Below are 14,438 nucleotides of genomic sequence, written 5' to 3'. Positions count from 1 at the left end.
CCTGGCACTTCTGGCTGCAGCAACAACACCCTCTTCACAATAATGCTGTGGAGAGCTGCTACCAACCACATGGAGCTGAAATTCACCACCATTCCCAGCAGACACCGAGGGCCCCTGCTGAAGTTGATGACAGCCTAGAAATCGCACCTCAGGCACAATCTAAGCAGCTTAGACTACACCAAGGGGAGCAGCTTCTCTTGCAGTTATGGGCCCTTCAACTCTGGAGTGGATCCTGACACTCTCCTTGCCACCCAATGATCCAAGAACCCAAAGGACAAGTGGCATGCATTCCCAGAATGGGCAAGAAGACTGACTCGGGGGTGGCCTCTTCCTGAGCTCACTATAATTTGGAGGTTTCAAAATGAGTTATGTGAAAGACATAATTCTAAGGAGAAAGAAACAGAATTGCATGATGGTACTTACAGACTGAGCAACACCATCAGTGCCAGAAACTGGCAGGAAAAGCAAACAAGCTTCAAACAGAGGAGGCTGGTGGATGCTCGACCTTGAACACCGTCCTTACTGGCCGGGCAGTATGTGTCACCTTTCCTGACGTTATTACCGTTTTCAACACAGATTTCATTACAGGGCTGTGACACCTGCAGATCATACTTGAGAAAAGGCCGTCTCTTTTTCAGGTTGCCCTCACCAGAGGGCCAGATATGACCGGCACTCGGTTCCCCAGGCTTTGGACATGGCACGGCCAGTCAGGCAGGAACTCCAGGCCACCCTGGGGTTTCTAGGAAACCCACTGCTTATTCCTTCTCTTCTGTTTAATCTTGAGCCACTTCAAGGTTCCACCGTAAATAAGACTGCTAGAATAACTGATGTCATTTAACCACAGGGTTCTAAGTAAAAGACACTGAGTGAGAGACAAGACAGAATTTTCGAATATAGAAATAAAAGGGAATAACATTCCAGAGTTAATTTAGCAGGTTATAATTTAAAATAGAAGAAATCAACTGCAGGGAGACACAAAATCAGGTCCATTAACAGCTACCTCCAGATCTGTGGACTCCATGGCAGCCTTCAAAGTCTGGCCCTGGACTTATGCGAGGAGCTCCTGCTATGCCAGAGGCCTCTGGGGGGTACAGCTAGCACCACCCCCACTTCGACTCCCTGGCCCAGTCAGTGGATAGATTAGGACCCATTCACCTCCCAACTTTCTGCCATTCTAGTGGCTCCAGTGCAGCTGTTGCTATTTCAAATATAAAACTGCTTAGGCTGGTATAGTAATAATAATAGAGAAAACTGACAGGAAAATACTTTGTGGACCACACAAGTATATAATTTACTGTTCTGCTGCCAACAGTTCTCCAGCAGGTAGGAGACCTGTTTAACCCCATAAAACTAGGAGGAAAGCAAACACCAACCCATAGAGAATCAACAGCCCCAATTTTGTCTACTTCATTTTATAAACCTGTTCACTTCACAAGAGAATCAGGAATGTGAAGGAAACGACACTCTGGAACAAAGCCCTGAACACAGACACTGTTGATCAGGAAGGAAAAGCATAGCTCAGAGCCTGCAGGAGTCTTACTGTATAGATATTTTCTGATGAGAACATAGGTTTGAAATTAATAATAAAATATATCAATTCCTCCTTATAATTTTATTACAATCATTTCAATAAACAATTCAGGCAAACAAAAACTCTTACTTCACACAGCCATTCTTCTCATCGTAATCCTTCTTCTCAGCCAGGCAAAGTGGTTTCTCATTTGGTTTCTGACTTGAAGCACTAGAAATCAAAAAGCATTGTTAAAAATTTGTGAACCTATTTGCCCCAATTTTGAAGATACCTTGGGGCTGGCGCTGTGCGCAGCAGGTTAACGCCCTGGCCTGAAGCGCCGGTATCCCATATGGGCGCTGGTTCTAGTCCCGGCTGCTCCTCTTCCAATCCAGCTGTCTGCTGTGGCCTGGGATAGCAGCAAAAGATGGCCCAAGCCCTTGGGCCCCTGCACCCACGTGGGAGACCTGGAAGAAGCTCCTGGCTCCTGGCTATGGATCGGCTCAACTCCGGCCATTGCACCCAACTGGGGAGTGAACCATCGGATGGAAGACCTCTCTCTCTGCCTCTCATCTCTCTGTGTGTAATTCTGACTTTCAAATAAATAAATAAATCTTCAAAAAAAATGAGAAAAACTACATCAAGACAAATAATAATTAAATTGCTCATACTGGTACTATCGATAAAATCTTAAAAGCACTCAGAAGAAGAGACATACGGCAAACAGAGGAACAGAGAAAAAGATGACAGACTTTGCACCAAGAATGATACAAGCAAGAAGGCAGAAGAGCAGTAAGTTTAAAATACAGCAAAGAAAGGACTGTCAATGTAGAATTCTAGACCAAGTGAAAATGTTGTTTTCCAAAGTGAAACTACTAATTTTTTCAGACATACAAAGCTAAAAGAATTCATCACCAGCAGTTATCTGGTTCAGAGGCAAATGCTCCAACTTAACTACATACGTAAGGCTACAGTGTAGTTAGTTAAATCTTTCTGAAAGATACTTGAGTGTTTAAATCAAAGTCATTTTCAAGACATACTAAAAGGCAGTCATAATCAAAACAGCTTGGTACTGGTACAAAAACAGATGGATAGACCAATGGAACAGAATAGAAATGCCAGAAATCAATCCAAGCATCTACAACCAACTTTATATTTGACCAAGGAGCTAAAACCAATCCCTGGAGCAAGGACAGTCTCTTCAACAAATGGTGCTGGGAAAACTAGATTTCCACATGCAGAAGTATGAAGCAGGACCCCTACCTAACACCTACACAAAAATCCACTCAACATGGATTAAAGACCTAAATCTATGACCTGATAGCATCAAATTATTAGAGAATATTGGGGAAACCCTGCAAGACATTGGCACAGGCAAAGAGTTCTTGGAAATGACCCCAGAGGCACAGGCTATCAAAGCCAAAGTTAACAAATGGGATTACATCAAATTGAGACACTTCCTTACTGCAAAAGAAACACTCAGGAAAGTAAAGAGGCAACTGAATGGGAGAAATATTTGTGAACTATGCAACTGATAAAGGACTAATAACCAGAATATATTAACAGATCAAGAAACTCCACAACAACAAACAACCCAGTTAAAAAATGCACAAAGGACTTAAACAGACATTTGTCAAAAGAGGAAAAGAGACACACGCTCAGGATCACTAGTCATCAGGGAAATGCAAATCAAAACCCCAATGAGGTTTTACCTCACCCCAGTTAGAATGGCTTTCATACAGAAATCAACAAACAACAAATGCTGGTGAGGATGTGGGAGAAAAGGTACCCTAGTCCACTGTTGGTGGGAATGTAAATTGGTAAAGCCATTATGGAAGACAGTAGGGAGATATCATATGACCTAGCCATCCCACTCCTGGGAATTTACCCAAGGGAAATAAAATCAGCAAACAAAAGAGTTATCTGCTCCCCCATGTTTACTGCAGCTCAATTAACAATAGCAAAGACACGGAATCAACTTAAATGCCCATCAACTAAAGACTGGATAAAGAAATTATAGTATATGTACTCTATGGAACACTACACAACTGTAAAAACAAAAATGAAATCCAGTCATTTGCAACAAAATGGATGAGGTCCAAAAGGGACAAATACCATATATTCTCCCTGATCTGTGATAACTAACACAGCACCTAAAAGGAAATCTGTAGAAGTGAAATTGGTACTTTGAGAAGCAATGACTTGAACAGCACTTGTCTTGACTGTCAAGGAACATTTTTTTCTTTTCCTTAATGGATAATGGGACTGGGAATGGGGGGGGGGGGGAGGAGGAGGAGGAGGTGAGGTGGAAGGGCAGGTATGGTGGGAAGAGTCACTATATTCCTAAAGTCATACTTATGAAATTTGTACTCATTAAAGGTTTCTTTGGGAAAAAAATGTCATACTAGATTCTAGTATATAAATACATCACATGCCATCTACAGCATATAGTCCAGGAGGGGAAAAGTAGAACACTATCTTAAGTTCTTAGACTACAAAGGAAGTGGTATAGTGTGATGGCTTTTCTGTGGTTTCTTTAATGTTATGGACACATATCTTGATGAGACAAGTTTATAGTCAAAACCCTTGATACTCATCTTTAAGGAGATGACAATCCAGGCTTTGCTCCCCACTAACTCTTAACCCCCTAAGTAATCCTGCCCTCTGGTCTGTGTATACCCATGCTCCATACCCAGACCACCCCATGCTGGCCTTCACTGGACCTGCCTTACAGAAACTACTCTGTCCAACAAGGAAATAAGGTCATCTAGCACCCATTTTCATTGAGTTTTGTTGCTAAGCAATCATCACATGATTTTTCCTTTACATTAATATATGTTCAATCAGATAGGCATATGGCCTAGTGGTTAAGACAACAGTTAGGAGGCTCATGTCCCACATCAGAGTGCCCAGATTCCATTCCTAGCCTCAGCTCCCAATTCCAGTTTCCTGACAATGCAGACGTTAGGAGGCAGCATGATGTGAGCTGGGTTCCTGCCTGCTACACCGGAGACTTGAGTTGAGTTCTGGGTACCTGGTTTCAGCCTGGCTCAGTCCTGGTCACTGCAGGTATTTTGGGTGGGAACCAGTGGATTGGAGCTGTCTATCTCATTCCTTGTCTCTCTGCCTATATATGTATGTGTACCATTTATAAATAAATGTGAGATTATTTATTTTAAGGGCAGAGTAACAGAGACAACTAGAGACAGAGATTGTCTAGCCCAGGTCCACCTCCCAGAGGCCTGCAACAAGCATGGTTGAGTCAGGGTGAAGCCACCAGGAATGCCATCCAGGTCTCCCACATGGATGGCAGGGGCCCAGGCACTTGGGCCATCATTTGCTGCCTTCCCATGAACATTAACAGGGAACTGGATTGGAAACAAAGCAGCTGGAACTCAAACTGGCATTCCAATTCGGGATATGGGTGTCTCAAGTGGTGACTTAACCTGTTGTGCCACAACACTAGTCCCTTCATATCCCTGGGTTTTAATCTGTTTAATCTCTGGGTTTATTAAATCTGTGGGTTCAAGAAACCACACATCGAAAAATGCTCAGATGGGGCTGGCGTTGTGATGTAGTGGATAAAGCCACAGCCTGTGACACTGGCATCCCACATCTGTACTGGTTCGAGTCCCAGCTGCTCCACTTCCAATCTAGCTCCCTGCTAATACACCTGGGAAAGCAGCAGAGGATGGCCCAAGTACTTGGGCCCCTGGTACCCATGTGGGAGACCTGGAAGAAGCTCCTGGTTTCGGTATGGCCCAACTCCAGCCACTGTGGCCACTTGGAGAGTGAACTGGCAGATAGAAGATCTCCCTCTCTCCCTCTCTCTCTGTAACTCTGAATTTCAAATAAAGGGAGGAGAGAATTTCCACTTCTGACTATGACCTTGTCTGAATAAGATTGAAGTCGGCGAACTCAAAAGGCTTCCATAGCCCTGGCAACTCATGACTAGAGCCTAGAGAGAATACTGACTCCATAAACAAGAGTGTCAAATTGTTAAGTCAACAGCAGGAGTCACTGTGTACTTACTCCTCATGTGGGATCTCTGTCCTTAATGTGCTGTCCAATGTGAATTAAAGCTATAACTAGTACTGAAACAGTATTTTACACTTTATGTTCTGTGTGGGTGCAAACTGATGATATCTTTACTTAATATATACTAAATCGATCTTCTGTATAGAAAGATAATTGAAAATGAATCTTGATGTGAATGTAATGGGAGAGGGAGCAGGAGATGGGAGGGGTGCGAGTGGGAGGGAAGTTATGAGGGGGGGAAGCCATTGTAATCCATAAACTGTACTTTGGAAATTTATATTTACTAAATAAAAGTTAAAAAAATACTCAGAAAAAAATCTATGTCTGCACTGAACATGTGCAGATGCCTTTCCCTGTGATTATGCCCCAAACAATACAGTCTAATGACTACTGGCAGAGCAGCCACGCTGTACTAGTCACAGAAGTAATCTAGAGATGATTTAGCACATGGAAATGTGCATGGGTCACACAAGAGACTCGAGTGTCTGTAGACTTTGGTTTCATGGAAACAGTCTCCCACAGAGAAGACAACATTACACTACAGGCTCTACCCAATTATGCTGAATTTTTAAATCATACCTTGTTGCTGGGATATCTGGGTCGGCATATATGGTTATTCCTCTTTTTGTTGGCCAGTATGCTGAAGATTCAATACACTTCAATAAGAAAAAAAAAAGTATGTCAGCAACATACAGATATAGACATTTCTTTTTAAATAAAAATCCATGGGAATTATTCTCAAGAGGAACCAGTCCAGGTAATTTTCATATACAAAACAATCTGCTGAGACAAAGAACGCAAAGGCAGATGATTACAGGTTACACCCCTGCTGGAGTCACTAGACGGAAGAGAAGGCAGCTTTACAATGTCCCATAATGATACTCACCATTCTCGCCAAAACTACTGCAGGGCAGTTAGAACTGAAATAAACTTTTTTAAATAAAAGATTAATTTACTTAGTTGAAAGGCAGAGTTAAAGGGACAAAGGGAGAAGGTGGGAGAGAAAGACATTGATCTTCCATCCACTGGTTCACTCCCCTAATATAGCTCAACTTCCAGGACTGGGCCAGCCCAAAGGCAGGAGCCTGGAACTCCATCTAGATTTCCCACACAGGGCCCAAGGGAGGGGCCCAAGGACTTGGGCCATCCTTTTGCTGCTTTCCTAGGCATATGAGCGGGAGCTGGACTGGAAGCGGAACAACAGGAACTAGAACTTGTACCCCTATGAGATGCTGCTGCTGAAGGCAGCAGCTTAACTGGCTGAGCCACAATACCAGCCCTGCAACAAACTATTAAGAGTGTCCCAGAATGCCAGGTTTTCACAGTCCTAAATGAGAACACCTAATTTTGCAGAGGCCATTAGTCCCATAAACAAGAGCTTGGTAGGAGGGGAGCTGGAGCTCTTTCAAAGTAACCAAACATGTAAAGTCTGGTTTCATAAACAAAACTATTGTAGCCAAGGATTTTTCTAATAGAAACCATGTTTTTGGTTCCTAATAGACTCTAAAGAATATTATTAACATTTTGCAAATTGTGTATAAAATGAGCATTTTAAAAACACAATTTTATTGGGCCAGCACTGTGGTGTAGCGGGTTAAGCTGCCGCCTGCAGTACCGGCATCCCATATGGGTGCCAGTTCGAGTCACAGCTGCTCCACTTCTGATCCAGCTCTCTGCTATGGCCTGGGAAAACAGTAGAAGATGGCCCAAGTCCTTGGGCCCCTGCACCCACGTGGGAGACCCAGAAAAAGCTCCTGGTTCCTGGCTTCAGATCAGCCCAGCTCCAGCCACTGCGGCCAGCTGGGGAGTAAACCAGCAGGTGGAAGACCTCCCTCTTTCTCTCTCTCTCTCTCTCTGCGTCTCCTTCTGTGTAACATTGACTTTCAAATAAATAAATAAATCTTTAAAGGAAAATACAACCTTATTTTCATCTTTTAAAGAGAGGCACTGCTGTTTCTTTTCAGATTTCTTTTTAGGTGAATCTCTCAATGAATCCATATTACAATTCACATCTTTATCTGAAAAAGAAAAACAGTGATAAAAAAGCTACTTTGAAAGGTGTTATTGATAGAAAGGATACCAAAAAATTAATAAAAATAAACACCATTATGAAATCTTAATACAGGAAAATACAAAATAGGACTTTACATGGAATTTAAAATCTTGTGTCACAATACCAGATTTCAGGACATACTACAGGGCAGTTGTAATCAAAACAGCATGGTACTGGTACAGAAACAGACGGATAGACCAATGGAACAGAATTGAAACACCAGAAATCAACCCAAACATCTACAGCCAACTTATATTTGATCAAGGATCTAAAACCAATTCCTGGAGCAAGGACAGTCTATTCAATAAATGGTGCTGGGAAAACTGGATTTCCACGTGCAGAAGCATGAAGCAAGACCCCTACCTTACACCTTACACAAAAATCCACTCAACATGGATTAAAGACCTAAATCTACGACCTGACACCATCAAGTTATTAGAGAACATTGGAGAAACCCTTCAAGATATTGGCACAAGCAAAGAGTTTCTGGAAAAGACCCGGGAGGCACAGGCAGTCAAAGCCAAAATCAACTATTGGGATTGCATCAAATTGAGAAATTTCTGTACTGCAAAAGAAACAGTCAGGAGAGTGAAGAGACAACCGACAGAATGGGAAAAAATATTTGCAAACTATGCAACAGATAAAGGGTTAATAACCAGAATCTACAAAGAGATCAAGAAACTCCACAACAACAAAACCAACAACCCACTTAAGAGATGGGCCAAGGACCTCAATAGACATTTTTCAAAAGAGGAAATCCAAATGGCCAACAGGCACATGAAAAAATGTTCAAGGTCACTAGCAATCAGGGAAATGCAAATCAAAACCACAATGAGGTTTCACCTCACCCCAGTTAGAATGGCTCACATACAGAATTAAACCAGTCATATTAAGTAGAACAGACAAAAAAAAAAATACTATGAGGGATAATGTATTAAGTTGTCCATTAGCAGTCAGGGCTATGCTGATCAAGTCACCATTTCTCATAGTGTCCATTTCACTTCAGGAGGTTTCCTTTTCCTCAGCAGACTCATAGAATGGCAGATGTCCTAAATAGCACTCTGGCCTCAGAATCAGCCCTAAAGGCACTCGGATCTGGCTGAAAAGCCCATGAGAGTATTTCAGGCATGGAAAGCCAAGACACTCTGGCAAAAAGATCTCTGTGAGTGAGATCCCAGTGGAAAGAACAGGTCTTCAAAGAGGGAGGTGCCTTTCTCTGAAGGGAGGAGAGAACCTCCACTTTGACTATGACCTTGTCTAAACAAGATAAGAGTCGGAGAACTCAAGGGGCTTCCATAGCCTTGGAAACTCATGACTGGTGCATAGGGAGATTACTGATGCCATAAACAGGAGTGTCAATTTGTAAAGTCAACAACAGGAGTCACTGTGCACTTACTCCTCATGTAGGATCTCTGTCCTTAATGTGCTGTACACTGAGGCTTAATGCTATAACGAGTACTCAAACAGTATATTTCACTTTGTGTTTCTATGGGGGTGCAAACTGTTGAAATCTTTACTTAATGTACACTAAACTGATCTTCTGTTAAAAAAAAAAAAAAAAAGAAAAGAAACTATCAATTCCCAACTTGACTCTCACTGGGATTAAACATGACAATAGGTCTGATCTGATTTCATCATCATTTAAAAAAAATCATCTATTATTTTTCACTTTATGTTTCTGTGTGGGAGCAAACTGTTGAAATCCTTACTTAAGGTATACTAAGCTGATCTTCTGTATACTAAGATAATCGAAAATGAATCTTGATGTGAATGGAAGGGGAGAGGGAGGGGGAAAGGGGAGGGTGGTGGGTGGGAGGGACGGTATGGGGGGGAAAGCCATTGTAACCCATGAGACGTACTTTGGAAATTTATATTCATTAAATAAAAGATAAAAAAAAAAAAAAAAAAAAAAAAAAAAAAAAAAAAAAGAATGGCTCACATACAGAAATCTACCAACAACAGATGCTGGCGAGGATGTGGGGAAAAAGGGACACTAACCCACTGTTGGTGGGAATGCAAACTGGTCAAGCCACTATGGAAGTCAGTCTGGAGATTCCTCAGAAACCTGAAGATAACCCTACTGTTCGACCCAGCCATCCCACTCCTTGGAATTTACCCAGAGGAATTTAAATTGGCAAACAAAAAAGCGGTCTGCACCCTAATGTTTATTGCAGATCAATTCACAATAGCCAAGACCTGGAACCAACCTAAATGCCCATCAATGGTAGACTGGATAAAGAAATTATGGGATATGCACTCTTTAGAATACTATACTGCAGTAAAAAACAATGAAATTCGGTCCTTTGCAACAAAATGGAGGAATCTGGAACACATCACGCTGAGTGAAATAAGCCAGTCCCAAAGGGACAAATATCATATGTTCTCCCTGATCAGTGACAACTGACTGAACACCAAAAAGGAAACCTGTTGAAGTGAAATGGACACTATGAGAAACGGTGACTTGATCAGCATAGCCCTGACTGTTAATGAACAACTTAATACGTTATCCCTCTTAGTATTTTTTTGTCTGTTCTACTTAATATGACTGGTTTAATTCTGTAATTAATACACAGTTATTCTTAAGTGTTGAAATTTAACTGAAATGTGATCCCTGTTAAATATAAGAGTGGGAATAAGAGAGGGAAGAGATGTACAATTTGGGACATGCTCAAGCTGACTTGCCCCAAATGGTAGAGTTAGAAACATACCAGGGGATTCCAATTCAATCCCATCAAGGTGGCATGTACCAATGCCATCTCACTAGTCCAAGTGATCAATTTCAGTTCAATTGATCATAATGAAAGGACTAAGAGTCAAAGGGAGCAAATAAACAAGTCTAGTACCTGCTAACACTAACCGATAGAATAAATAAAGGGGAGAGTGATCCAACATGGGAAGCGAGATACTCAGCAGACTCATAGAATGGCAGATGTCCTAAACAGCACTCTGGCCTCAGAATCAGCCCTAAAGGCATTCTGATCGGGCTGAAAAGCCCACGAGAGTATTTCAGGCATGGAAAGCCAAGACACTCTGGCAAAAAAAAAAAAAAAAAAAAAAAACAAAAACAAAAAAACAAAACAAAAACCAAACCAAACCAAACCTAAATGAAAGATCTCTGTGAGTGAGATCCCAGTGGAAAGAACAGGTCTTCAAAGAAGGAGGTACCTTTCTCTGAAGGGAGGAGAGAACCTCCACTTTTGATTATGACCTTGTCTAAACAAGATAAGAGTCGGAGAACTCAAAAGGCTTCCATAGCCTTGGAAACTCATGACTGGAGCATAGGGAGATTACTGATGCCATAAACAGGAGTGTCAATTTGTAAAGTCAACAACAGGAGTCACTGTGCACTTACTCCTCATGTAGGATCTCTGTCCTTAATGAGACTTAATGCTATAACAAGTACTCAAACAGTATATTTAACTTTGTGTTTCTATGGGGGTGCAAACTGTTGAAATCTTTACTTAATGTATACTTTTTTTTTTTTTTTTAATTTTTGACAGGCAGAGTGGACAGTGAGAGAGAGAGACAGAGAGAGAAAGGTCTTCCTTTGCCGTTGGTTCACCCTCCAATGGCCGCCGCTGCAGCCGGCGCACCGCGCTGATCCGATGGCAGGAGCCAGGATCCAGGTGCTTTTCCTGGTCTCCCATGGGGTGCAGGGCCCAAGCACCTGGGCCATCCTCCACTGCACTCCCTGGCCATAGCAGAGAGCTGGCCTGGAAGAGGGGCAACCGGGACAGAATCCGGCGCCCCAACCGGGACTAGAACCCGGTGTGCCGGCGCCGCAAGGCGGAGGATTAGCCTATTGAGCCACGGCGCCGGCCTACTTAATGTATACTAAACTGATCTGTAAAAAAAAAAAAAAAAGAAGAAATTATCAATTCCCAACTTGACTCTCACTGGGATGAAACATGACAATAGGTCTGATCTGATTTCATCATCATTTAAAAAATCATCTATTATTTTTCACTTTATGTTTCTGTGTGGGAGCAAACTGTTGAAATCTTTACTTAATGTATGCTAAACTGATCTTCTGTATATAAAGAGAATCGAAAATGAATCTTGATGTGAATGGAAGGGGAGAGGGAGTGGGAAAGGGGAGGGTTGCAGGTGGGAGGGACGTTATGGGGGGGAAGCCATTGTAATCCATAAGCTGTACTTTGGAAATTTATATTCATTAAATAAAAGTTAAAAAAAAAATCTTGTGTCAACCCTGACTGTTAAGAAAAAGGTTCTAAAAATTCCCCTATCAGTTTAATGAAAAATGAAACATAATTTATTTTCCCAACTTAGCAGAGATCTTTTCCAAAGAAGGCAACAGTCTTATCTCCCAACACATAATTACAATGCGACTTTGACTCCCATAGCAAGATGGGATCTACGAGTATTTTACTTTCCCATGAACCTGAGTGGGTTCATCAAAGACATGGGAGTGATGCTGCATGACTCTAAGGCTAGATCACAACAAGACTTGCTCTCTTGGACACTCACTGTTGAAACCCAGCCACCAGGTTGGGAGGTGCCCAAGCAACACAAGGCTGCTACAGGTCAGACAACAGCCTCAGCTGAGGTTCCAGCCCAAAGCCAGCATCAACTGCCAGAACCTGACTACACAGTCTTCAGGTGAATCCCAGTGTTTGGTTACCATCAGCCTCTATGTCTTTCCAGCTGAGGCCCAAGACACTGAGAAACAGTGACAAACACTCCTGGGGGCCACTCTGAGGTCCTGATCACAGAATCCAGAGCATTATAAAATGGGGAGATTTGTTGTAACTGGAATACTGACTGTAAGTCAGTTTCAGCCAAGTTCAGGTTCACAACTATGCACATCACTTCTTTTAGGGGTACACGGAACAATAGATACCTGCACTACATGAGCTCTGAAGGACCCATTGTACCTTCTCTGCCCTACTCTTCCTCAAATACGACTCTAGTTCCTTGTCCTCTGATATACAGCCATCTCTCTGCTACACCAGCTCTGTCCTGTGCATCTCACTTTATCATGCAACAGACACAGAGGGCCATCGATCGCTGTAGTGCAGTGAGCTAAAGGCCCGGCCTGCAGTGCTAGCATCCCATATGGGCACCAGTTCTAGTCCAGGCTGCTCCTCTTCCAATTCAGCTCTCTGCTATGGCCTGGGAAAGCAGTACAAGATGGCACAAGTCCCTGGGCCCCTGCACCTGCATGGGAGATCAGAAAAAACTCCTGACTCCTGGCTTCAGCTCAGCTCAGCTCTGGCCATCACAGTCATTTGGGGAGTGAATCAGTGGATGGAAAATCTCTCTCTCTGGCTCTTCCTCTCTCTGTAACTCTTTCATAAATAAAATAAATCTTAAAAAAAAAAAGACACAGAAGCTACCAGAAAACAGGATGATGGGCACCTGCATTTGTCCTAGTGGTTATGAGACCCACATCCCACACAGGAGCACCTGGACTTGATTCCTGGCTACAGCTTCTCATTGCAGCTTCTTCCTAATGCAGACCCCAGAAGGCAGTGGGGATGTCTCAAGTAACTGGGTACCTGCCACCTACACGGGAGACCTGGGTTGTGTTCCTGGTTCTCAGCTTCAGCCTGGCTCATCCTTGGCCACTGTGGGTGTTTGGGACGTAAGCTAGCAGATAGAAATTCTCTCTCCCTATACCTTAAAATAAATTTAAAAAAAATTTAAGATGAAAGTAAACAAGCTGAATCTGAATAACCCAGGAGGTATAAAAAATTCTAAAGCACTCTCTTTCAAATATCTTCATCATGGATTGGCGCTGTGGTGTAAAGCCACCACCTGCAGTGCTGGCATCCGATTTGGGCATCGGTTCAAGTCCTGGCTGCTCCACTTCTGATCCAGCTCTCTGCTATGGCCTGGGAAAGCAGAAGATAGTCCAAGTCTTTGAGCCCCTGCACCCATATGGGAGACCAGGAAGAGGCTCAGCTCCTGGAATTGCAGCCCTCTGGGGACTGAACCAGCAGATGGAACACCTGTCTCTCTCCCTCTGCCTCTCTGTAACTCTGCCTTTCAGATAAATAAATAAATCTTAAATAAATCTTCATCAGCTAAGCCTAAATCTGATTTTGAGAAGTGAAAACAATCATTTAGTGAATACTACAGATAATCAAGCTGGGTATTTACAGGTTGTAAAAATTGAGGCATGACTTCCAAGGAAGGGAATCCAACCCCACATCATCTCCTAGGAACCTCCAGAGGCAGTTCCAGCAGTGTTCACTCTAAGTACTAATAAGAAAACCAGCCATTAGACACTAAACTACTGAAACAAAGAGCTAACACGGCAATGTGAGCTGATACCGCATTCTGGTCTGATCCTTCTCTAAGGTACTGTGCAGGCCAGGCATGCGTAGCTGGGGTCTAGAATTACACTACCTGTTTGGGGGTGCAGCATCTCAGCTGAGAACACAAACTCCAATCTGGAGCTGGAGTAGAGGTAGTAGTTGAAATTCACAAAGAGAAAATGTCCACACAAGATCAGCCTTCAAACAAAAAGCACAAAGTAGTGCAGTGCCATCAATACATGGCAATCAAGAAACAAAGCGTGGGAAGGGAGATTCAGGCCTGAAATAAAATAACGGTCTGAAAGGATTTTTAAAAAGATGTAAAAGTCTGTAAAACTATTTAGAACACCAGCGAGAATAAGGAATAGTATTCATGGAACAAAACAGTTGGATATAAAAAGGCAGGCAAACAAACAAAAAAAATTAGGCAATAAAAAGTCTTTAAACTGAAAACTCAAAAGATAAATACTAGACTGGAAACAAAGAGGATGACATTCAAAAAATTAAGAAAACCTCTCAGAAATCAGTTCATTTAAAGTAAAAGTAAATACAAAAT

The 14,438-nt window shown here is 42.5% G+C and overlaps 1 protein-coding gene across 1 annotated transcript in view; it reads right to left on the bottom strand.

Annotated features, from left to right (window-relative positions):
* The window catches only part of LOC127486059 (putative ATP-dependent RNA helicase TDRD12), a 98,103-nt gene that overhangs the window by 42,509 nt on the left and 41,156 nt on the right, over window positions 1–14,438 (bottom strand). The window contains exons 9-11 of the mRNA XM_089319082.1: window positions 7,469–7,566; window positions 6,128–6,204; window positions 1,661–1,741 (exon numbers count right to left, since the gene is read on the bottom strand). Coding sequence (XP_089175208.1) covers window positions 1,661–1,741; window positions 6,128–6,204; window positions 7,469–7,566 — 256 coding nt within the window. The remainder of the gene's footprint in view (window positions 1–1,660; window positions 1,742–6,127; window positions 6,205–7,468; window positions 7,567–14,438) is intronic.

The sequence above is a fragment of the Oryctolagus cuniculus genome, chromosome 18, assembly GCF_051225735.1.
Source record: "Oryctolagus cuniculus isolate XC-2025 breed Fujian yellow rabbit chromosome 18, ASM5122573v1, whole genome shotgun sequence".
Classification (NCBI taxonomy): Eukaryota; Metazoa; Chordata; class Mammalia; order Lagomorpha; family Leporidae; genus Oryctolagus; species Oryctolagus cuniculus.
This window is presented reverse-complemented; position numbering and strand designations above follow the sequence as displayed.